General features: G+C 45.9%; 1 protein-coding gene across 7 annotated transcripts in view; it reads left to right on the top strand.

Annotated features, from left to right (window-relative positions):
- Positions 1–22,858, top strand: part of LOC149284527 (uncharacterized) — a 109,519-nt gene extending 86,661 nt beyond the window's left edge. For 5 of the 7 annotated variants that reach the window (XM_089496531.1, XM_089496532.1, XM_089496525.1 and 2 more), the window contains 4 exons: positions 3,632–3,718; positions 4,011–4,232; positions 20,820–20,946; positions 21,794–22,858. In XM_089496531.1, coding sequence (XP_089352657.1) covers positions 3,632–3,718; positions 4,011–4,232; positions 20,820–20,946; positions 21,794–21,894 — 537 coding nt within the window. In that variant the 3' untranslated portion in view covers positions 21,895–22,858. The remainder of the gene's footprint in view (positions 1–3,631; positions 3,719–4,010; positions 4,233–20,819; positions 20,947–21,793) is intronic. The other 2 variants (XM_089496526.1, XM_089496528.1) reach the window with 2 other exon arrangements.
- Positions 22,859–26,041: the final 3,183 nt, after the last annotated feature.

Here is a 26,041-nt window from a genome sequence, read left to right as displayed (position 1 = left end):
TTTGGGCTTATAGGCTCTTTCTATCGCCATCAGCCCCTCAACACCATGATGTATCGATCTCAGAGGTCTCTGACACTATCTAGATACCAAGTTGAATTGTTGGTGGCATTACTATCAAGACTCACCTTGCATCTTGGCATCGTATATTGGTTGATATCGAGCTGAAGAATACTGGAGAGAAAGCCCTTCTTCCTACCGGTCTTACTCTCCTTACAGAGATCATTACCACCATAGGGAGCTGCACTACAACTCTCCCTCTCGATTTCGATCTCAATCCCAATCTCCACACTGTGTTCATGAGTCTCGGCATGAGTATGATGCCACCAGAGTGCCTTCACCTCTGCCTCTCTGCATCTCTGTTTCAATCGATGCTAGTAGCTCAAATCCCACTATTGACATCAGTTGTGACACCTATTCCTGCCATCATCCCAATTGTGTCCTTGATGTTGGTGTCTCAATCTATGTCTTCTCCTGCTGTTACACAGGTGTCCCAGTTTTTTACCCCCACCATCCTTCAACAATCTACTGAGGAATCTGCTTATGACACAGAAATGTCACCAGCTTTGTCTTCTCCTGTTATTGCATCTCCTCAGGAAGAAGTTGAAGGCACCACACCTCAGTCTCCAAATAAGGATGGTCAGCTTTTCTCACACATGTTCCAGAGGATGGCTCGGGTGATAGGACTCCAGGTTGATGTCGCTCCTGAGCCAGCGAGAGATCCTGTCTTTCAAATAGTTGAAACTGCTGCAGTTTCACCAGCTGTTCTTGCCTTCTTGGCCTCACTGTCTGATGTCATGAATCTTTCTTGGCTGTAGCCCTCATCTGTACTACTTGCTTTGAGGAAGCTGGAGGGTCTGTACAAAGCCCAACCTGATACTGCACCTTATCTCTTCACCAGCTCTACTACTAACTCTTTGGTGGTTGAGTCTATCTCCAAATCCTCTGGTAAAACCCATTCTGCTCCATTGGACAAGGAGAGCAGATGTCTTGACATCTTTGGCTGATGCTTCTATTCTTTGGCTGCCCTTTCTGCTAAGGTGGTAACATACAGGCGTGCATGGGTGCCTACCAAGTTTTTGTGGGATAAGTTGGATGCTTTCTTCCCTTATTTGCCAGAAGAACAAAAGGTGGCTGTTTTGATTTCTACACTGAAGCTCTTTCCTTGATCAACCAACAGATCTACTTGGCTCTGTGAACTATGCTGTCAAATTCATGTCAGGTGCTGTTGCACTTCATCGCTATGCTTGGCTCAGGTCTACTGATCTCACTGAGGAGGCTAAGAAGCATATTGAGGATCTGCCCTTTGAAGGTGATGGTCTTTTTGCAGCCAAGACCGACTCTTCTATGGATACATTGCTAAAGCGTGCCTTACAGGCAAGAGGTTGGGAGTCACCAGTCAAAAACCACAGTACCATAAAGCACAGTGGCGTGCTCAGCCTGCCCCTTCTAATTATTCTAGGCCTCGTTTTCTGGCCTCTATGCAATAGAGGCTTTCTCTCAGAAGATAGCTCCTCTTCCAGGAGGCCTTGCATACAGAGCTATCCCCAACAACAACTGCAACTACAATCCCACTACAAATGGGTTGGACAAAATATTCTGGGAAAAAGATAAGGGGAAGGTGTCTAAACTATAGAAAATATTACTGAAATGAGAATTGGAGCAGGAGACATTAAGATATATGATAAAATAGGCATAGGAAATAGGCCATAATCTCACCTTTGAAAACCGGGAAAATGCATGGGAAAAGATTAGTAAATTCACAGCATCCCAGGATCTTAAAGATCTTAAAGAAAATTACATCTTCTTTCTCTGAAGATGCCAGCCACAGATGCTGGCCAAACATCAGGAAAAAACTTTTCTGGAACATGGCCACATAGCCCGAAAAACCCACAAAAAACTATACATAAAGATAATTAAGAGGTGGTATTACACACTATTGAGATTGGCTAAAATATATTATAGATTAGGGCAAAATAAATGTTGGAAATGTCACTAAAAGAAGAGCTCACATTATCATAATGTGGTGCTCCTGCTCCAGAATTAAAAATACTGGTATAAAATACACACAAAAATACAAGAAATATTGAAGTTAAATTAGCCCATGGTCCAGGAATTAGCCCATGGTCTCCTAAATATGACTTCCTTTATGGGTCCAGAGACAGAAAAAAAGAGGATTGGAGAATAGTTCTATACTTAGTTACAGCCACTGGATTATTATTGTCAAAAAGTTGGAAATTAGACTACATGCCAAATATAGAGGAATAGATACAGAAGATCATGGACACCTGGAATATTGTGTCCAGTTCTGGGCACCACAATTTAAAAAGGATGTTGAGAAACTGTAGCGTGTCCAAAGGAGGACGACTAAAATGGTGAAAGGTCTGGAAACCATGTCCTATGAGGAACTACTCAGGGAGCTGGGGATGTTTAGCCTGGAGAAGAGAAGGTTAAGAGGTGATATGATAGCCCTGTTTAAATATTTGAAAGGATGTCATATTGAGGAGGGAGCAAGCTTGTTTTCTGCTGCTCCAGAGACTAGAACACGGAACAATAGATGCAAGCTACAGGAAAAGAGATTCCACCTCAACATTAGGAAGAACTTCCTGATTCGACAGTGGAACACACTCCCTCGGAGTGTAGTGGAGTCTCCTTCCTTGGAGGTCTTTAAGCAGAGGCTAGATGGCCATCTGTCAGGGATGCTTTGATTTGGATTTCCTGCATGGCAGGGGGTTGGACTGGATGGCCCGTGCGGTCTCTTCCAACTCTATGATTCTATGATTCTATAAGGCCTGGGAGGGAGCGAAAGGACAGGCCCAACGCCATTGGGCCTGAAGAGGAAGAGCCCTCCCCTCCCTCCTCCCAATTGTCATCTTCTGGCTTTAGAGAGAGTGAAAGGACAGGCCCAACGCCATTGGGCCTGAAGAGGAAGAACCCTCCCCTCCCTCCTTCCAACTGTCATCTTCTGGCTTTAGAGAGAGAGAAAGGACAGGCCCAACGCCATTGGGCCTGAAGAGGAAGAGCCCTCCCCTCCCTCCTCCCAATTGTCATCTTCTGGCTTTAGTGAAAGGACAGGCCCAACGCCATTGGGCCTGAAGAGGAAGAACCCTCCCCTCCCTCCTTCCAACTGTCATCTTCTGGCTTTAGAGAGAGAGAAAGGACAGGCCAAACGCCACCGGGCCCAGCCTCGATTAAGAAGTCAAACCCTCCCTCCAGTCCATCTGCCTCAGAGGGAGAGAAGAATGCTGGACCTGATCCCCACCCCCCTCATCGTTCCCTTCTCCTTTTGTGTTGCGTCTTTTAGATTGTAAGCCTGAGGGCAGGGAACCGTCTATTATCCCCTCTGTTGTAAGCCACTCAGATTCCCAGTGATTGGGTGGCATATAAATAAATCCTATTATTATTATTATTATTATTATTATTATTATTATTATTATTATTAGGAGAGGTGGATATATTAACAGCTTTGATTAATAAAAAACTATTGGATGTATTAATCTGATCTTAAATTTAATAAAGATTATTTTTGAAAATAGATTTTAAAAGTGAATTATTCATTTAGTGACACAGTTGGATTTGTGCTGTTGCTGGTATTTTGGGTCGTTGCCCCAGTAACATGTCTTCCTTTGTATAGCTACCAATGGAAGAGCCATCTCCTAAAAGACCAAGAGGAAGACCAAAAGGAAGCACAAACAAGAGTCCATCTCAAGCAGCTCAGAAGGTGAGCTTACTCCAAAGCAAAAGATTTGCTTGGATTATTATCCACTCATTAGCCAGTAACCACAGGTTTCCACATATTTAACTTTTGAACTGCAGGGTTTGTGTTATTTTAATATTATTTCATGTTGGAATGTTTGGGTATGATAGAGTATGTTACAGGCAGTTTTCCTTATCCAACTTTAAAAAAATACACACACACAGACGTATGTTCGTGTGCATTCAGGACTGTAGTCTAGAAGAAAGAAATCTTTACTGCAGTAAAACTGGAACATTCTGACTGCCTTTTCTTCAAGGCGCCATACAGCAGGCTGGGAAGGAGAAAAAGAGGGAAGAAGCGAGTGAGCGGGAGAGAAAGAGAGCCGTCTCAGCGAGTGAATGGAGCCTTGGTAATGAGCGCACCAAGCGCCGGAGCCGACCAGCCTTCCACTTCTTCTGCGGCAGCAGCAGCCCAGGAGCATCCTGCCAGCACCAAACCACTGAAGAGGGGGTGCGGGAGACCTAGGAAGCACCCACAAGTCAGTATCTCTCTTTTCCCTCCACACACACACTTTGTTCAGCCTTACGACACATAGGTCCAGCAATGGGACATTTAGGATTTCAAGGGACTGCACAGAAAGAAGTACAACTCTCTCCCCATTTATCTCCCCATTGTCTTTCCCAGTGTTGTGTAAGGGAGGGGTGCCTCTTTTGTGACTCCTTTGGAAGTGTGTGGGGGGGTCAGTTATAGTACAGTCTTTTGGAGGTCTACTCAGAAGTAGCTCTCCCCTCCCCCAATACATTCAGTGGGGCTTACTCCCTGGTAAGACTGTATATGATTGCAATCTTCTGTGCCATAAGATTTTTCCAAGTCAGAAAAAAGTGTTTAAGGCTCCTATGTTTAAAAATACTGTAGTTAATTAGTCCTCCAACCAGTCTTTTTGCTTGGGATCGTCTGTAAGAGGCCTGCTAGGGTTGCAGTTTTAAGGGTTGCAGGAACAGAGAGAGAGTATGTTTCCTTCAGTCCTTCTTTGTCATCAAAGCGTTCAGTAGACAGCAAGCTCAACATCTTAGAGAGGGAGAAAATGTTAACATGGGTTAAAGATAGAAGCTGTATATTCTGTCATCATTTCCAGGAAGGGAAGGTAGGTGTCCTGGGGCTGATGGAGAAGGAAGAAGGGGCAGAGAGCCCCTCTAACTCAAGATCAGCAGCAGCAGCAGCAGTAGCAGCAGGTTTTGCTAAGCATGGAGATTGTGTGGAAGTGGAATGGTTTGGAACGGTTTGTCGGCCTCCTCCTGCTACCACCCTCCTTTCAAATTGTACTCCTTTCAAATTGTATTCAAATTGCATTCGTGGCCACTCTGCCTTTTTTGCATTCCGTAATAGTCCCTACCTCTATGAATCCCCTGAGAAATAGCCTATATTTGATCACATGCCTTTTCCCGTGTAAAAATTCATAGTTCTCTTGGAATACACTTTTATCATCAGATGTAGTTGTTGACAAGCAAGCCCTGTTTTCTCTTCATGCAGAGTTCACCATCAGTTTCAACACTTACAGGTTTCCAGTAAGTATGACTTTCAAGTTGCCAGTGTCACTGGGTAAAGCCCTTCCCTGTGGCTTCCAAGAGATGCTGATTTGCCCTTTTAGTAGCCAGAGTGGCCCCGGGTTTTTTTCCCTTGCCCTACTTAATGGCAGAAACAACACTTACTGTTTCAATAAAGCCCTTCTTTCATTAGCACTTATTCTGATCCCTTCATTCCCTTTTTATTATTATTATTATAATAAATAGTAAAGGTGGGGAAATAATTTTATTTAGAAATAGGGGGGAGGGATGAAATAGTCCAGGATCCTCTTTGCCCTCTGAAATGACTTAGGTCCAAAACACACTGCATAAATCATCCGGTTTGAGAGTGCTTTCATTGCCCTGGCTCAATGCCAGGGAATTCTGGGAACTGTAGTTTTGAGAGATGTTTCACCTCTGTCAGAGAGCTCTGGTGCCACAATAAACTACAATTCCCAGGATTCCCTAGCACTGTGCGAGAGCAATTAAAGCAGTCTCAAACTGGATTTTTTCTGCTAAGGGTTTTGGCTCAAAGATGTAAACAGAAGTTGAGTAGGTGGGTAGAATTAAAAAAACAAGTCCTCCTCCTTTATAGCAATAGCAATAAGCAAGTACATTTCTATACAGCTTATCAGTGCACTTAAGTGCTCCCTAAGTGGTTTACAAGGTGTAAACTAATTGCCCCCAACAAGCTGAGAACTCATTTTAGCGACCTACAGAAGGATGCAAGTATGAGTCAACCCTGAGCCTGGCTGGAATGGATCTCACAACCTTGTGGCTTGTGAGTGAGTGACTGCAATACTGGCATTGAACCAATGCGCCACCAGGGCTCTTTGGGCTGGCCTTGCGATAATGCTGGTGCTGGCGAAAGAGGCTTCTCAAACACCCTCCTTCTCTCCCCTCCCTTTCCCCGAGATTCTGGCTGGACTCTGCCTGGGAGACCAAGGGAGTGAGGGAAGTTAGAGTAAAAGAAATGTGTATATATTTTAAAAAGAGGTTATTATTCAAATTATCTCAACACTCATTTGTAGGTCTTCAGGGGAGGTTAAAAGAAATTAGAGGGGGGATTACTTTGTTGTCATTGTTTGCCATCAGGTCAAACTTTGACTCATGGTGACCCTATGAATGAGAGGCCTCCAAGAGCCACAGTCATCACCTGCCTGCTGCCTGCTTAGGTCTTGCAAACTCAGGGCAGCCTCGGCTCCCTTGACTCCGTCTAGTCACCTGTAAAATATATCAGTGTAAATGCCTGGGGGTAGGTTCTCACAGCAAATTCAGGTTAGACGATAAGGCCGGGAGGTGGATCTTTCTTTGCTTGAACCTAACCTCACTGTTTCCTTCTTTAAACATGGAGAGGAGGAGGTGCTGTTGGGGAATCAATCAGAGGACTTTACAGGAGCAGTCCTCACAACACCTTAGAAAGCTGGTGTTCCAGACTGTTTGCCAGAATACAGGTAGTTTATCTATCTGAAATTTGTATGGCTTGTTGCGCCACTCCCATCTATTCTTTACTAGTGAATTTGGTGCATAGCTCTTTGGAAAGCTGGTCTCCTGGGCCATTTTCCAGAAAACTGGTTGATGCCTTCCTAGAAGAGATGACCACACAGTCAGAAAGGAGAGATGTAGTAGTGATGGGTGACTTCAACTATCCTGCTATTTGCCGGAAGTCAAATTCAGCCAAATCCTCAAGGTCTAGCAAATTCCTCACTTGCCATGAAGACAATTTCATTGTCCAAAAGGTGGAAGAGGCAACAAGGGGGTCAGCTATTTTAGATCTGATCCTAACCAACAAGGATGACTTGGTTAATCGGGTGCAAGTGGTGGGATCCTTAGGTGGAAGTGACCATGTTCTCCTGGAGTTTGTTATGCAATGGAAAGGAGAAGCCAGGCATAGTCAAACACGCATCCTAGACTTTAGGAGACCGGATTTCAGTAAACTTAAAGAAGTATTGAGGGCGATTCCATGGTCAGAAATACTAAAAGATAAAGGAGTTCAGGACGGATGGGACGTTCTCAAAAGGGAGATACTGAAGGCACAATTTCAAACAGTTCCAGTGAGAAAGAAAAATTGGAGGTGTCTCAAGAAACCAGGATGGATGACTAAGGAACTTTCAACCAAGCTAAGTTTGAAACGGAACATGTATAAGAAATGGGAAAAGGGGGAAATCACAAAAAAGGAATTCCCAGTCACTAATCGTATTATTTGTGGATTTGTTTTTCATAAGTGAGGTCAAGAAATCCATATCCATATTTTGTCTAAGTTTCACCAACCAATCTTCTTTCGTAGGTACTTGATTATTCCTCCAATATTTTGCAAGCAAAATCCTTGCGGTTGTTACCATATACAATAATATTCTTTTGATATTATTATGTAATTTATTCTCTATAATATTTAATAAGAAAATTTCAGGTTTTAAAGAAACGTTAGCTTGCAGTATTTCCGAAATTAAGTTACAAATATTAACCCAGTACTCTTTTACTTTTGGACATTCCCACCAACAATGATAGAAATTAGGTTCTGAGTAACCACATTTCCAACAAGCACTCGACTTAGTTTTGTAAATAAGATTCAATTTCTTGGGTGTAAGGTACCAATGGTACAGCATTTTAAAATAATTTTCTTTTAAATTTTGACAGAGAGTGAATCTATTTGTTAATTTCCACGAACATTTCCAGGTTTCTAAATCTATTGGTTTACATATGTCTCTTGCCCATGTTATCATTACATGTTTTATCTCTTCTGATTCCAAATCACGTCCTTTCAATACTTTATAAAATTTCTAAATATTTTACCCTTTTGTATCAAAAAAGATTATATCCAACTCATTACTTTCTTCTCCTATCCCTGGTTCTTTACTATCTTGGTTAAATCTTGAATATAGTTGATTGTAAGAGAACCAGCTTATATTTTTATTGATCTCTTGTAACTGTTCTAATGGTTTCATCTTAAGTTTCCAACATGTACCATCAAATTCCTTTATAGATAGATCATTGTAATTTAGCCATTTTTCCTTACCATCTCTAGAACTATGGGATAACGCCTCGTAGGAAGAGACCCACATTGGTATATTTCTATACAATTGTTTCTTAATTTTGCTCCAGACGCTGAATAGGGCACGACAAATAAAATGATGTTCAAAATTTCTGTCAATTCTTACTTTGTCGTACCACATATAGCCATGAAAACCATGTCGCGTATTATTCTTTTCTAAACATAGAACCCGATCATTATCAAGCTTAACCCAATCTTCAATCCATTTTAATCATGAGGCATGGTAATACAGTTTAATATTTGGTAAAGCCCACCCTCCATTATTCTTATCATCCATTAAAAGTTTCCAGCTTATCCTTGCTTTTTTGCCCTGCCAAAGAAATTGAGATAATACTTTCTGCCATTTATCCAAGTATTAATCATTGGAGATAATAGGGAGATTTTGAAATAAAAATAAAATTCTCGGAAGTACATTCATTTTAATGTCAGATGCCCTCCCCAATAACGAGAGATGTAATTTCGCCCATTTCTCTAAATCTTTTTTTTAAGTCTTTCCACAATTCTTCATAGTTATTAATCAAAAGATCAATATTTCTTTTAGTAATAGTCACTCCTAAGTATTTAGTCTTCCTCACAATTTTAAGTCCATATACTTTCTGAATTTCTAGTTCTTTGATTTACTCACATTTTTAAGAATAGTAGTAGTTTTATCTTGATTAATTAGAAATCCCGAACATTTTCCAAATTCCCTTATTTCTGTTAATAAATGTTGCAAATTATGAAGGGGTCATCGATATAACATATTAGATCATCAGTAAATACATTTAACTTCCACTGGTTATCTTTTATTTTTACACCTTTGATCTTGGGATTTTCCTTTATTCTATTATTCAAAACTTCGATGTACAACAAAAATAATAAAGGTGACAGTGGGCATCCTTGCCTTGTACCACACTGAATATTTATAAGATCAGATGCTGTGGATATATTATTTCTTCTTCGGGGTCTCTGCGAATGATACAAATGGGTTTTACTGCACTTGTGCAATGCTGTTCGAAAACTTCTAGAATCACTGGGCAAAGTTAACTTTGCAACTTTTAGCAACTTTTTTGCTGTAACTCTGCTCATCCCTTATAAAGCCCCTGTGTTCCCAATCCCCGTGGGGAAGGGAGACAATATAAAGGAAGGCAAAAGGGCTGGAGAAAATAGTCAAACAGACATAGAGGTAACAAGAAAAAAAGTGCAAGGACACAACAGTGGGAGGCAAATAAACTTGCACAAGCAGCAAGTAAATGGGACCCATGGTCTGCGATGTCTCTACACTAATGCACAGAGAATGGGAAATAAGCAAGATGAACTTGAACTCCAGTTCAACAAAGCAAATACGATATAATAGGCATAATATAAGAGCCCTCCTCCGACCACCATCTTGAGAGGGGAGAGGCCTGGTCTGAAGACAAAGAGCCCTCCTCCAACCACCATCTTGAGGGGAGAGAGGCCTGGCCTGAAGACAAAGTGCCCTCCTCCTGACCACCATCTTGAGGGGGAGAGAGGCCTGGCCTGAAGACAAAGAGCCCTCCTCCAACCACCATCTTTAGGGGGAAGAGGCCTGGCCTGAAGACAAAGAGCCCTCCTCCAACCACCATCTTGAGGGGGAGAGAGGCCTGGCCTGAAGACAAAGAGCCCTCCTCCAACCACCATCTTGAGGGGGGAGAGGCCTGGCCTGAAGACAAAGAGCCCTCCTCCAACCACCATCTTGAGGGGGGAGAGGCCTGGCCTGAAGACAAAGAGCCCTCCACCAACCACCATCTTGAGGGGGAGAGACGGCTGGCCTGAAGACAAAGAGCCCTCCTCCAACCACCATCTTGAGGGGGGAGAGGCCTGGCCTGAAGACAAAGAGCCCTCCTCCAACCACCATCTTGAGGGGGAGAGAGGCCTGGCCTGAAGACAAAGTGCCCTCCTCCTGACCACCATCTTGAGGGGGAGAGAGGCCTGGCCTGAAGACAAAGAGCCCTCCTCCAACCACCATCTTGAGGGGGGAGAGGCCTGACCTGAAGACAAAGTGCCCTCCTCCAACCACCATCTTGAGGGGGGAGAGGCCTGGCCTGAAGACAAAGAGCCCTCCTCCAACCACCATCTTGAGGGGGAGAGAGGCCAGGCCTAGAAGATAAAGAGCCCTCCTCCAACCACCATCTTGAGGGGGAGAGAGGCCTGGCCTGAAGACAAAGAGCCCTCCTCCAACCACCATCTTGAGGGGGGAGAGGCCTGGCCTGAAGACAAAGAGCCCTCCTCCAACCACCATCTTGAGGGGGGAGAGGCCTGGCCTGAAGACAAAGAGCCCTCCTCCAACCACCATCTTGAGGGGGGAGAGGCCTGGCCTGAAGACAAAGAGCCCTCCTCCAACCACCATTTTGAGGGGGAGAGAGGCCTGGCCTGAAGACAAAGAGCCCTCCTCCAACCACCATCTTGAGGGGGGAGAGGCCTGGCCTGAAGACAAAGTGCCCTCCTCCTGACCCCCATCTTGAGGGGGAGAGAGGCCTGGCCTGAAGACAAAGAGCCCTCCTCCAACCACCATCTTGAGGGGGAGAGAGGCCTGGCCTGAAGACAAAGAGCCCTCCTCCAACCACCATCTTGAGGGGGGAGAGGCCTGGCCTGAAGACAAAGAGCCCTCCTCCAACCACCATCTTGAGGGGGGAGAGGCCTGGCCTGAAGACAAAGAGCCCTCCTCCAACCACCATCTTGAGGGGGGAGAGGCCTGGCCTGAAGACAAAGAGCCCTCCTCCAACCACCATCTTGAGGGGGAGAGAGGCCTGGCCTGAAGACAAAGAGCCCTCCTCCAACCACCATCTTGAGGGGGGAGAGGCCTGGCCTGAAGACAAAGAGCCCTCCTCCAACCACCATCTTGAGGGGGGAGAGGCCTGGCCTGAAGACAAAGTGCCCTCCTCCAACCACCATCTTGAGGGGGAGAGAGGCCTGGCCTGAAGACAAAGAGCCCTCCTCCAACCACCATCTTGAGGGGGAAGAGGCCTGGCCTGAAGACAAAGAGCCCTCCTCCTGACCACCATCTTGAAGGGGAGAGAGGCCTGGCCTGAAGACAAAGAGCCCTCCTCCAACCACCATCTTTAGGGGGAAGAGGCCTGGCCTGAAGACACCTGAAGACAGAGCCCTCCTCCAACCACCATTTTGAGGGGGAGAGAGGCCTGGCCTGAAGACAAAGAGCCCTCCTCCGACCACCATCTTGAGGGGGAGAGAGGCCTGGCCTGAAGACAAAGAGCCCTCCTCCAACCACCATCTTGAGGGGGGAGAGGCCTGGCCTGAAGACAAAGAGCCCTCCTCCAACCACCATCTTGAGGGGGGAGAGGCCTGGCCTGAAGACAAAGTGCCCTCCTCCAACCACCATCTTGAGGGGGAGAGAGGCCTGGCCTGAAGACAAAGAGCCCTCCTCCAACCACCATCTTGAGGGGGAAGAGGCCTGGCCTGAAGACAAAGAGCCCTCCTCCTGACCACCATCTTGAAGGGGAGAGAGGCCTGGCCTGAAGACAAAGAGCCCTCCTCCAACCACCATCTTGAGGGGGGAGAGGCCTGGCCTGAAGACACCTGAAGACAGAGCCCTCCTCCAACCACCATTTTGAGGGGGAGAGAGGCCTGGCCTGAAGACAAAGAGCCCTCCTCCGACCACCATCTTGAGGGGGAGAGAGGCCTGACCTGAAGACAAAGAGCCCTCCTCCCTACCACCATCTTTAGGGGGAGAGAGGCAGGCCAGCAACAACAGGCCTCGCCTGGAAGACAACATTCTTTTTTAATTAATATCAATTAATTATTATCAATTAAGAGAAGGGAGTTCAGGACGGATGGGAGTTTCTCAAAAGAGAGATACTGAAGGCACAATTTCAAACAGTTCCAGTGAGAAAGAAAAACGGGAGGTGTCTCAAGAAACCAGGATAGATGACTAAGGAACTTTCAACTGAGCTAAGTTTTAAATGGAACATGTATAAGAAATGGAAAAATGGGGAAATCACAAAAAAGGAATTCAAAGAAATAGAAGGCATGTGTAGGGGTAAAGTCAGAAAAGCTAAAGCGCAGAATGAACTCAGGCTTGCTAGAGAGGTTAAGAACAACAAAAAGGGCTTTTATGGATATGTCCACAGCAAAAGGAAGAAGAAGGAAACGGAAAGGCCACTGCGTGGAGAAGATGGCAAAATGCTAACAGAAGACAGAGAAAAGGGAGAATTACTCAATACCTTCTTTGCCTCAGTCTTCTCAGAAAAGGGAAAGGGTACTTAACCTGAAGATAATGGAGCAGAGGACAGAATAGGGGGATTTCAGCACAGAATAAGTAAGGAGATAGTAGAGGAATACCTTGTTAATCTAAATGAATTTAAGTCTCCAGGACCAGATGAGCTACATCCAATGGTATTAAAAGAACTGGGAAATGTAATATCGGAGCCATTGGCAATAACAGTCTTTGAGAACTCCTGGAGAACAGGAGAAGTCCCAGCAGACTGGAGGAGGGCCAACATTGTCCCCATCTTCAAAAAGGGGAAAAATAGGATCCCAACAATTATCCTTCAGTTAGTTTGACCTCAATCCCAGAAAAGATTCTGGAGCAGATAATTAAACTGAGAGTCTGTGAACATATAGAATCATAGAGTTGGAAGAGACCACAAGGGCCATCCAGTCCAACCGCCTGCCATGCAGGAAATCCAAGTCAAAACATCCCCAGCAGATACAAAGCAATGCCACAATCACAAAAAGTCAACATGGGTTTTAGTCATGCCAGACAAATCAGATCTCTTTCTTTGATAAAATTACCAGCTTGGTAGATGAAGAGAATGCTGTGGATATAGTATTTCTTCTTCGTGGTCTCTGCGAATCATACAAATAGGTTTCACTGCGCCTGCGCAGTGCTATTCGGAAACTTCTGGAATCACTGGGCAAAGTTTACTTTGCAACATATAGAAACTTTTTGGTGGTAACTCCGCCCACCCGTTATAAGGCCCCTGCCTTCCTGCTCTTTTCCCCAGTTCCTTTTTTCCGCCGCGCTAGCTGCTTCAGGGAACTTCGCTCGCTCTTTAGCTTGATCGGAATCACTGTGTTTTTGACCATTCGTTGTCTCCCGCCCCTGATAACTTCGGACTCTCGGCTTGTTGACCTCGATTTTGGACTTTCCTTCCGCTTTTGTTTCTTCGGAAGAAGGTCTCCAGCACCTTTCAAAGTGTGATGTTGCGGAGACAAGGTGCCCATCTGGCAAAGGACAACGATCCGAAGACTTGTCCACCCTGCAAGCCCCTCTCTTCCCAGGCTCGGAAGAATTGTGAGTCCTGTCTGACTTCGGCCATCCACCAGGCCAAGACCCATGAGGGGGGCCCCCTCCCTTCATCGTCGGCTCCCTCGGCTACGCCGCCTGCTTCTTCTTCCCGGGCCAGTGTGTCCAGCGTGGTGTCTGCCCACCAGTGGCTGAATCGTCCACCACCGCCGATGTGGCCAGTGGTTCATTCAAACCCAGTGCCACCAACAAACCCTCCAAGCGCCCCCATATAACATCGGGGACTGAGGGTTTTGAGCCCAAGACAGAGTCCAGGAGGAAGGCGTCCCCAGAGGGCTCGCGCTCGAAGGATCGAGCGGATGTGGCCCATGGTTCATTCAAACCCAGTGCCACCAACAAACCCTCCAAGCGCCCCCACATAACGTCGGGGACTGAGGGTTCCGAGCCCAAGACGGAGTCCGGGAGGAAGGCGTCCCCAGAGGGCTCGCGCTCGAAGGATCAAGCTGATGTGGCCCATGGTTCATTCAAACCCAGTGCCACCACAAACCCTCTAAGCGCCCCCACATACGTCGGGGACTGAGGGTTCCGAGCCCAGGATGGAGTCCGGGACAAAGGCGTCTCCGGAGGGCTCGCGCTCGAAGGATCGAGCGGATGTGGCTCATGGTTCATTCAAACCCAGCGCCACCAACAGACCCTCCAAGCGCCCCCACATAACGTCGGGGACTGAGGGTTCTGAGCTCAAGGCCAAGTCCGGGAGGAAGGCATCCCCGGAGGGTTCGCGCTCGAAGGAACGAGCGGATGCAGAGGCCCTGGCCGTGCCGGTCCCATCCTCCAAGGCGTCGTCGAAGGCGTCCCATCACGCCCCCCAAGCCGCCCAAGACGGGGGCACCCTGGGTGCCATCAATGAACGCCGCACCGGAGGACAAGGGCAAGGCGACCAAGCCTCAGCCTTCAGGGAGCATTGTCCTGTCAGACCTGCCGGACAATCCCTCCCCCGCCGAGGAGTGGGGCGAGACGCCGGGATCCTCTGAGAAGAGGCACTCCGAGGGGGCTTTGGACAACTCCACGCCCAAGAGGCCCAAATCCACCCATTACCAGGTGAGTCGGTGGCGTCCTCCAAGGGCGAGGAGCGCGCTTCGCACAAAACGCGCTCTCCATCCAAAAGACTCCGACTCCGGTTTCTTCTCGCCCGAAGGAGTCGTCGGCATCGTATGCGGTTTCCGCGCTCGACACCCCACTGCCTTCGACTGTGAAATTTGTCCGCGTCAATGCGGAGAGGGCCAGACCTCCGTGGAGGGAGTCCTTCCCTCTGACCCTTCACTCAGGCGAGGATGAACCGTCTGATGAGGATCCTTCAGAAAATTCACGAGGCTGAATCTCCGTCTTATGGCTCCTGAGAGAGACAAGCTCCCAGTGTTGCATGCGAGGGTTTCAACATCCGAGTCGTAGCGGCCCGCTGTGGAATTGTCAGCTTTTCAGCTTCCGACGGATCCCCCACGCGAGTCCGGGTGCCGGATCTCCCACTGGCATCAGACACCGTCTCTGAGCCAGAAATCTTGTCAACTCTGGAGGACCCATCAGACGATGAGGCCTCCATCCAGGCTTCTCCTCAGAGGTTGCACCACTGCGAGCCTTCTTCTCCCACCGATGATGGCCGCTCTTTCAACAAGCACATCATCAAGATGCCAAGGTCCCTGGATATTTGGCTTCCCTTCCCCGAGGAGAAGGCTCACGACCCAGTCAAACACAGGGTGCACGGCCGTGTACCGTCCCCGCCATCCATCCCGCTGCTGCCGTCCCTGGAGACCTTCGTCAGGCGGCCCTGAGAGTGCTGGCCTCCTTGGTGAGATCATCCCACAGGATCGAATCCCTGTACCAGATCTCTCCATCCAGCGGTTTCTGGTTGACCGGCCACCCCAAAAAAAATTTGGCGATAGTCGAAGGGACACAGCAGACCTTCATCCCCAAACAGACAACACCTCCAGCAATGCCTACATGGGGGCTTACATCCAGACCTCGATGGAGAGGATTTTGCCAATCATCCCTGGCGTCCCGAATGATGTCTAGAGGCGCCTGGTGGAGATCATAGATGAGGCCCGCTCCATCAGGAGCTAGCTCATCACTGCCTCCACAAATGTGGCTGACTGCGCTGGACGGGCCATGGCGGCATCGATGGCTCTGCGCCGACATGCATGGCTGCGTTGATCTGACCTGAACACCAACGTCAGGACAGCTATTGAGGACATGCCACTTGACGATTCTGGTCTCTGTCATGCTGAGACCGACGAGCTCCTGAACCGCAATTTCAAGATGAAAGAGGCGGCCAAGAACCACGGGATGTCGTCGGCCTCCATCTCGCCCGTCCGGAAGAGACAGCGACCATGGCAGCCCCAAGGTCAGGCGCAACTGTCTTTCCAGCAAGACCGACAGTCTCAGCAGCAGGATTCCCAGAGGTGACGTTACCCCTCTCAGTTTTCCTCCTCCTCTGGCCGTTGCAACACCACCACCACCCGCAGTATCGGAGGTCCCGCCGTCAGGATACCGACCGGGGGAAGAAGAGAACCCGAGGGGTTCCTGCGCACTTCGTCTCTCTCCCCTCCGGTTCTTGGACATCTTGAGGCTTTCCCACTACCGCCGGTTCCGGATGGTAACCTTGGCCTCTATTCGGACTCTACTCCACCAGGGCCGGTGGTTCGCGATGTTCAACCTGGGGGAAGCCCACTTCCACATCGGAAGTCGAGAGTCCCACCGGAGATCCCTCGCCAACATACTTCCCTTCGGCCAAGCCACGACCCAGAGGGTCCTCACGAAGTACATGGCTCCAGTGGTGGTATACCTCCATCAGAGGGGTTACAGAGTCTTTTCATACCTTGGCGACTGTTGTTGCCGCCGACTCACAGCAGGAGCACCAGGAGACAGTCTCATTCGCCTTGCACCCTGGGCGCCCCTCGGCCTGATTGCCTGCGAGGAAAAGCCGCTGCACACCAGCCAGGCAGGCTAAGTTCATCGGGGCCATCCCCGACTCCGAAGGATGCTCCTCCTTTCTCCCTCCAGACCCTTTTCAGGCGTTGGCAGCTTCACTAAAGCCTTGCATCTCCCACAGAAAGGTGAGGGCCAGAGACGTCCAGGTAGCCCTAGGCCACATGGCGTTGACAACGTTCGTGACGCCGTGGGTGAGGCTTCGCCTCTGACCCCTTCGGGCCTGTTTCCTCTCGGTCCCCTCAGTCTTCAGACTGATGGAGGACTCCCCGACCAGGTATCTCACGGCACTGAGGCCAGTGGCCGCTTCTCTGAGATGGTGATTGGCTTGCTTCAGCGTCTCCATCAGAATGCCCTTCCATCAACCCCAGCCTCAAATGACTTTGACAACAGATGTTTCCCTGGAAGGCTGGGCGCCCACCTGCTCAACCTCGTTGTCAGGGACAAGTGGTCCGCCCGGGACAACGTTTCCACATCAACATGTTGGAGATGCTGGCAGCCGACAAGGCGTTGAGGGCATTCAAATCCGCTGTCGCGGACAAGGTGGTCCTCCTGAGAACAGACGGCACCACTGTGATGTATTACATCAACAAGCAGGGAGACTCCAGATCCAGGACCCTGCTCGAGTTCATTCTGCGCGTCTGGAGCTGGTTCATCCAGAGACAGACACTCCTCTACGCAATTCACTTGCCGGGAGAGAACAACGACCTGGCGGATTGCCTAAGCAGATCTCCTCCGGTGCCACGAGTAGAGGCTCCATCCGGAGATGGTCAGCGACCTGTTCGACCGGTGGGGGACCCCCCAAGTTGATCTTTTCGCGACCGAATGGAACAGCCACTTTCCCCAGTTCTGCTCCGGGAGGCGAACGGACGGTTCCCTCGGAGACACGTTCGCCTTCCTTTGGACGGGAGAGCTGCTCTACGCCTTTCCTCCCTTCCCTCTCATCATCAGGGTGGTGTCCAAGATGACAACAGACCAATCGGATGTGATCCTGATCGCTCCGTGGTAACCATGGCAGCCCTGGTTCGCGTCTCTTCTCCACCTCCAAGAGATGCTCCCTCCGCCTCGATTTCCGTCCGGACCTGCTGTCGATCCAGGATGGCCGGATCCTCCAACCGGACATCGAGAGCCTGCTGCTGGTGGCCTGGAGAATCCAGCCCTAGCCTCACTGCCTGATGCGGTGAGGACTGTGACCCTGCCTATGCAGAAACCATCCACCCAGCGGTCCTATGCCATTAGGTGGAGGAGGCTTAGCCTCTTCCTTGTAGAGGTTCCTTAGGAGATGTGCCAACCTGCACCCCCTTGGGTCGGTACTGGTACCAGCTTGAAGCCTGGAGGCGGTGCTGTCCGCTCTTCAATCCAAGCCTTTTGAACCGATGGCCACGACGGACTTGAGATTGTTGACTTGGAAGACTGCCTTCCTTGGGGTCATCACCTCCACCCGCCGTGCGGGCGACCTTTGTGCCTTGCGGAGGGACCAGCCCTTCCTTAGGTTCACAAGGAGTAGGTAGTTCTCCGGTCAGACATTACTTTCTTGCCCAAAGTACTGTCTGCTTCCCACATGGGCCAGGACATTGTGTTGCCTACTCCGGCGTCCAACCTGACTTTGGACGCAGAGCGAAGCCTGCACTCTCTTGATGCCAGGAGGGCGCTGGTTTTTCACTTAGACATAACTGCTGCCTCCAGTCGGTCTGAGAGACCCTCTCTGTGCTACTCGGAACCAATGAAGAGGTTGCCTGTGTCCGCGCAGAGGTTTTCCAATGGGTGGCTGGTACCATCCACCTCTGCTATCAACTGTTGGGTAACCTCTCCCTGGCAGGGTTTGGTCCCACTCCACAAGGGCAGTGTCACAACCCTCAGGATCCCTGTCGGGGATTGCCTTAGAGGATGTCTACAAGACTGCTGTCTGGTCCCAGCCTCTGACTTTCATAAGGCATTACAGGCTGGACACTAGGGCCATCCTAGACGCAGCTTTCGGGAGGGCTGTGTTGGTCTCAGGGTTGCATTGGTTGCACTACTGATGATGTTTGTTTACAAGGTTATGTAAATTATGCCACTGTTTTACATTCCTGTTGAATGTTGGTTTGCACAAATTGCCATGGGATTGGTCTTGCATGACCTTACGTTCCCTTCTCAGGTTCTGCAATGTTATTGCTGTGTTGAGGTGTTGGTGCACAAACAAAGACTGACTCTTTTATGGTTCAAGGTTTTTATTGTGTCAGTGATATACCTTGGTTACCATAGCTTTGGTTTCAGGACACTCCCTCCGCCGTTTACCTAAGCTTGTCAGTCTAAACCCATTTGTATGATTTGCAGAGACCACGAAGAAGAAGGACAGGTTGCTTACCTGTAACGGTATTTCTTCGAGTGGTCATCTGCGAATACATACAAATCCCACCCGTCCATCCCCTCAGTGTCCTGCTCTTATTGGCTCTTTCCATCGCCTGCTTGGCGGAAAAATTGCGGAACTGGGGAAAGAGCGGGAAGGCAGGGGCCTTATAACAGGTGGGCGGAGTTACCGCCAAAAAGTTTCTATATGTTGCAAAGTAAACTTTGCCCAGTGATTCCAGAAGTTTCCGAACAGCACTGCGCAGGCGCAGTAAAACCCATTTGTATGTATTCGCAGATGACCACTCGAAGAAATACTGTTACAGGTAAGCAACCTGTCCTTCTTCAAACCGGCGTGAGATGCAACCCGTCTGTTGCAAGAAGTCCTTCCTCATGGAACCGCAGCCCATGATCCAAGAATCCAAATCCTTCTCGGCAGCACTATCTGCGAAGCCAGTTGTTCACATCCGCTATTTTCCTCTCCCTTCCTGGACCGTGCCCTTCAACTGGCATAAGAGATGAGATGACAACATGTGCCTCCATTCCTTTCAGCTTCCTACCAAGCACCTCGTAATCCATTCTGATGTTGTGAAGGCTGTGTCTTGCAGTATCATTGGTTCCCACGTGGACCAAAAGGAAGGGGTATTGGTTAGTAGACTTGACCAGTCTTTTCAGCCTCTCTGTCACATCAAGGATCTTTGTCCCAGGGAGACAACACACCTCCTGAGTATCCTGTCAGACATTTTGTTTTATTTAAAGCTGTAACAGTAAACAGTGACCAAATTATCAATGGGGAATTTAATTAGCTCAAAGTCACGAGAGGAGGCCTGTTACTACACCTCAGATGGGATCGCCCCTTCGATCTGTATACCAGGAACTAGAAATCCAGAAATGAGGCAGAAGCTCTAAGTACAACCAATGTCTCATTTATTGGAAACGGATTCAAACATGCAGGCACATTCGCTCATACATTCATATAAGACTCAGGAAATAACGTAGTAAATGAGGGATAGATATTAGGCTTTCTAATGGAAATACTCACCTGATGTAGAAATTCTATCTTGGTATGTCCAATTTGTGGGTGGGTTTGCAGGTCTGCTTAATATGTAAGGTTTAGCAGACAAGTCAGAGAGAAACTGACTTCAAACTGACATAGCTGTTGGCTGCCAGCAGTGAGAGAGTCTAGTAGCAGTGAGTGGCTACCAGCAGTGAATGGCTGGCCACAGCACATTCCTAAATTTGGGAGACCCTTTAAGGGTTTAACAGGGTCTCTAGACAAAGGGCAATCAAAGGAAACTGTTTGAAGTGTATTTCACATCTTAACCAAATGTTTTGATCTAACCCAAATGTTTCTGCCAGAGTAGGGACCCAAATGGCTATGCAAATGCCATTCCTCTGATTCAAATGGTTCCCCCTCAATCACAAAGAGAGACACTTCCTTAAGACATTTATTGCATCTTTCCTGATAGCACTTAGCAGCTCCTTGCATGATCTCATCAAAGCTGGGAAAGGAAATTTGTTTACATATCAAAACCCATGGTTTCCCCTTGTTTCAGTGGGAGATCACATGCTAGGGCCATATAGCTACTCAGGTTAAGATGTACTTTTTGATATCAAGATGCAGGTCAGAGATTATAATTTAGATATATTAAAAAGGTGTAGATCAATGTCTATCAAAGCATTTCTATATCACCTCTCAATACTTCTTGAGCCCAAGATGATGTACAATTCACAGTGTGTAGCAGCTAAGAAACCTTCATAGACCACAAAATGGTTTCAGTTTTCTCTCCTTGATCTCCCATGCAGGTAGACCATAAGAAGACTGCAAACTCTGTTCTTTTGCTCATCTGAAGTCATGAATCTTATTTAAAAAATAATTTTTAATTCTTGAACTAAAAAGTACATGGAGAGCCACCTAAATTATTTCTATTTGTAGGAGCATACTTTCAGAAGAGATCATCTGTGATTAAAGAAGGTTTGTCACTTTCTCCCTTTCAGCTCCCAGTCTCCTTTGAGGAAGTGGCTGTTTATTTCACTAAGGAGGAGTGGGATCTACTGGATCAGGGCCATAGAGCTCTCTACAAGGAAGTCAGGATGAAAGATGTTGGTAATGTGGCCTCTGTGGGTAAGTGACATTTTTGCCTTCATTGGATAGTAGAATCATAGAATCATAGAGTTGGAAGAGGCCACAAGGGCCCTGATCCAGTCCAACCGTGTTCTGCCATGAACATTCCTGACTGAGGGGAAAGGGAAGAAGGTTGGTAGTGATTGACCTTGATCCCCAATCAGATCCTAGGTTGTTTTTTTTTACTATTTTATTTATATAAAACATTTACATATAACATAAAACAACAGTATTAGTCATATCCTTTGTCATTTCAAAAAATTATCACCTACAAAGTACCTTTAACAATAAAACAACTCTGAATTCAACAGTTATATTAATGTCTTATTTTACCTATCTTATTCTATATCCTTGCTCTCTTTCTAAAGAAAATGAGTAATATTTTACTCAATTGTTTGTAAATTGTACCTCATTTTCTTATTTGTTAATCTGATATATTTTTAATTCATCTTGCACTCAGTACCACATTTTACAAAAATCAGTTATGGGTAACCACTCTCTATTTATTGTCTCAATGTCTCTCTGATTTATAAGGGTTGTCAATCTATCCATTTCCTTCATTTCCAACCATTTCAAAAGCCAATCCTCTATTGTAGGTATTTCAGAGTCTTTCCATTTTCTAGCTGTTAAAAGTGTGGCCACTGAAACCATATATAATAAAACTCTCCAATATTTCTCTCCACAACCGGGTCAATTCTATCTACCATATTCAATAAATACATTTCAGGTTTAAATTCAAATTTAACTTTAAGAATTTGCTGTATTGTATTATGAATGTTCTTCCAGTATGTTCTTCTTAGATCTTTGGTTTCTGTGTTCAACTACTAACAAAATCTTCTTTCTCAAGCAGGTAATGAGCACAAGAAGGAGAATTTTGTAGAGGCCTCAATGGTGTCCTCAGAAACAGCCAAGATAGTTGTGGAGAAAGAGGAGTTGGAAAGGGACTGAAAAGGCAAAAGGGAAACCAGTTAAAGAGTGGGAAGAAGATCTCCTTGGCTTTTATTTGTGAACTCTTGATCCCATAGGAAAACTATAAAGGAAAAAGAAGGTTAAACTGTTCTGTCTGTGGGAAAATATTCCAGTCTAAATTTCATTTAAACATACTTTGCAGAATCCACACAGAAGAGAAATCATATGAATGCATAGAAAGTGGAAAGCACTTCAGTTGGACTGGACAATTGACGAAACCTTCCGGAAAGATTTGGCCTAAAGGAAAGACACACAGAAGGACTCCAGCCTTTGCTTGTTCACAGAGCAGCCAACTGGTTGCCTGCAAGAAGCCCAGCAAGAGGAGAACTTAGATTGAGTTCCTATGTTGGGAGAAAGGAGTCATATAAGTAAATTAATGATGATCATAATAACTTGAGTGGAAGTTATCCCCCCATTGGTCCCTGGGAGGCGCAAGGAAAGAATTGCCTGGCAGGAGCCCTGAGTCCTGCCTGGAGTAGTTCTGCCAATTGCCCTCTTGGGCAATGAGGTCCCAATGGCAGTTGTGAGGTTTCTCTCTGGCTGAACTGAAGAGCCAGTGCGGCTGCCGTGCCATCTTCCAGTCCTGGGAAGCAAGAGGCCCTCATCTCCCAAAGCAGATGGACCTGAAGAACAGTTCATGTTGGCTCCTGGTCCTGCCAAGCAACCCTGGGCACTGCAGATCCTCAGTGTGGGATTGGTTGTCACTTCTCTACATGGTTTATTAGAGTAATTCTCTTTATCCTTATGCACTAGTTGCTGAACTAGTGTTCATGGTTCTGGTTTTGTTCCTATCTTTCCTTTTCTTTTTCTTTTTGTCTCCTTTACTGCTTGAAGTGTTTTGTCTGTTATCCGTTGTTCTTTCTTATTGATTACATCCCTGGATTCTATCCATAGCTCTTCTGGTTCTGCTCAGTTATGCTTAATAAAGCAAATCTGTTTCTCACATTGTCTGTAAATTCTGTTGAGATGTTCTTCAGGACATATTTCGGTATGATGACTGTTTTTTCTTTCTTCTTTGGCTTTATTCTAATCTTCAGTGAGTGAGGCTTTGCCACTTTCCTTTCCGATTCAGCCTGTCCCCCTCTGTCTGCTTTTATAAGCCAGAAAGGCCATAGGTCCAGAACACTAATAGTGGCTCTTACCTCTCCAAGGATCCTTTCCATAGCCTTAGGCTGCACAAACTGAAACATGGGACAATGAGAGAACAAGATTACATCTGCTGGACCTATATTAACCATAACATTCAAGTCAGAGGGGTTCTGGCACTTTTATTTGAAAAGTGCCGTGCAAATTCTTTATGGTGGCCTGCCAAATGTTTAAGGAAAGCAAATTGGTATTTTGTGTGGGGGCTTAAAGGCATTGAGCGCTATGTTGCTGCCTATCCAGGATGGCGACACAAATAGTGAGGGCTCTTGAGCATCTCTGTTGTGTTTACATCCCTGCAATACTTCCAGCAATGGGAAGAAGGCTGTCCCTCTGGCAGAAAAGGAGCAAGTGCTTGAGGTCTTCCATCTGCACTGGGAACACGAAGGGCATCTGGGTAAGAGAGAAAGAGGGACAGTCTGGAACTGATGACAAAGACAAAGCAAAACTGCTTAACACCAGTGTTTACTCTCGAAAGGAAAATAGTGCTCAGCCTGGTAAATAGAAAGTAAATGAGGCAGTAAGAGAATTGCAGCTCAGGAGAGGCAAAGGGGTGGCAAGGGAAAATGTAAGCTATTTAAAATAAAAGAGCCATAGATTCATCAAGCTGGAAGATATCACAAGGCCCATCCAGTCCACCCCTTGACTGCATCCATTGTTCTGTGTTCCAGTCTCTGGAACAGCGGAAAACAAGCTTGCTCCATCCTCAATGTGACACCACTTCAAATACTTAAACAGGGCTATCATATCAAAGTCAAAAAAGGATGTTGAGAAATTGGAGCGTGTCCAGAGGAAGGTGACCAAAATGGTGAAGGATCTGGAAACCATGAAGCCCTATGAGGAAAGACTCAGAGAGCTAGCCTGGAAAAGAGAAGGTTAAGAAGTGATATGAGAGCCCTGTTTAAGTATTTGAGGCGTTGTCACATTGAGGAAAGAGTTGAAACAATAGATGAATTTGGGGAAATAACAGGATGTAAATTAAACAAAAATCAATAATTCTTACAAAAAACATGGCAAAAGATAAAGAAATGAGCTAAGTAATATATAGGGCATGAAAATACAAAAGAAAGTATAATAATTTTAAAAAGCAATTGAACTATTTGACAACAATTACAAGAAAACATGAAATTAAAAGAAAATTGAATAACTGGAATTAAAACCACCTCTTTGCTTGGTAGAATAGCTGCATTTAAAATGGTTATTCTGCCGGAAATGCTTTTTCTATTTCAGATGCTACCGATAATAATCAATGATACTTTTTAAAAAAAATTTGCACCAGGACATGAACAATTTTATTTGACAAAAGAAAAGGGACCAAGAATTAGATTAAAAATAAAACAGGATTCCACAGAAAGAGGGGCCCCAGAGTGCTGAATTTAAAACTATTTCGAGGTGTGTTGTTTTATGTGGATTAAAGAATGGGTGCTCTTGGGAAATAATGAACTCTTGGAATTAGAAAGTGATGGGCTCCATTTTGGGTGGCATGCCTACTTGGGCTATGGAAAAGTAAAGGTGAATAAGGACTTCAACACACATTGTATTAGGCCTTCTTTGTGGAAGAAATATAAAGTGAGAATTATACCGAAATTCCTCTCTTGGTTCTCACCTCAAGAAGCAATTCAAGGGAGAGAAACAAGACAATGTTCAAATTGGCTAAGTTATGAGAAACTCCTACAAAAAGATAAAACTGCCAAAGATAAATTAAAAATACAAGAAGATCTAAATAATGAGGGTTTCAAGATTTATTGGTTAGGCAAATTCTAGAGTGTTACAAAATGGACTCTAAATTGCAAGGATTCAATCTGAATTGAGCGCTTTTGATAAAAATCTGGCTAGGAAACAATCCTAAATGGATTAGCTATTCCTATAAAATATTACTGAAGTGGAGTTTAAAAGAAGGTTATTAAAGAGAATATGATTCAGTGAGCTAAAAATTTTGGATATCTAATAGAATTAAAGAGGTGGGAAATTGCATGGACAAAAAGACTAAAACACATGGCATCTCAGAATCTTAGGGAAAATTTTTACAAAACATATTTTTATTTATATTTGTTGCCTGATAAGTTATTTTTTGTTTTTTATATTTTAGATAGTTTATGTTGTAAGTATTGCAAAGAACCCGGTACACTTTACCACTGCTTATGGATATGCAAACTCAAAATTATTGGGTAAAAGCAAATGAAGTTATTAATCCTAACCTTCAAAAGAGGCTGCAGTTCCATCCAGAAATCTACTTGTGGGAGGATGATTTGGACAAGGATTTTGGAAAAAATATTTTTTACTTGATTACAACCATGAGAATAACTTTGGTGCAAAACTGGAAAGCAAAAAATATCCTAAGTATAAAATAATAGCTAAAGTTTATGACACAATTGAAATAGACAAATTAAACACAACTTCTTAGATCCAAAATGATGAACAACGGGAAAAAGGAATGGACTATAACTAGCTTGTCTGGAAAAAGAATGGGGAAAAATAGCTGCAATTAGTTTTTGAGAATTATGCAGGAGAAAATGGTAAAAGATGAGAAGGTGAGAGGAAGAGGGGAGAGAAGAAGGCACCAGAAAAGAGAAAAATAAATTATAAATAATAAAGAAAATAATCTTATTAAAAACAGTAATCATTGAGAGGGGTAGGGGTGTACACTTTAAGAGATGTCAATATCCAAAAGAAGTCTGGATAGATTTAACAAAGCTTTCTGAAAACAAATAATTAAGTTTTACTTATACAAAAAGTAACAAAACTAGGATAAGAAGTTAAAGGAAAAATAATATGTGGGTTTGGCTTAATAGATAACATAGATGCAACATCACACGCGATACAGGATACTCAGGAGGTGTGTTGTCTCCCTGGGACAAAGATCCGTGATGTGACAGAGAGGCTGAAAAGACTGGTCAAGCCTACTGACCAATACCCCTTCCTTTTGGTCCACGTGAAACCAATGATACTGCAAGACACAGCCTGAAGAACATCAAAAGGGATT

Source organism: Sceloporus occidentalis, unplaced genomic scaffold (genome assembly GCF_023333645.1).
Source record: "Sceloporus occidentalis isolate IW3139 unplaced genomic scaffold, rSceOcc1.0.p SCAF_91, whole genome shotgun sequence".
In the NCBI taxonomy this organism is placed as follows: domain Eukaryota; kingdom Metazoa; phylum Chordata; class Lepidosauria; order Squamata; family Phrynosomatidae; genus Sceloporus; species Sceloporus occidentalis.
The sequence above is the reverse complement of the archived record's forward strand: the minus strand, read 5'-3'. Positions and strand labels throughout refer to the sequence as shown.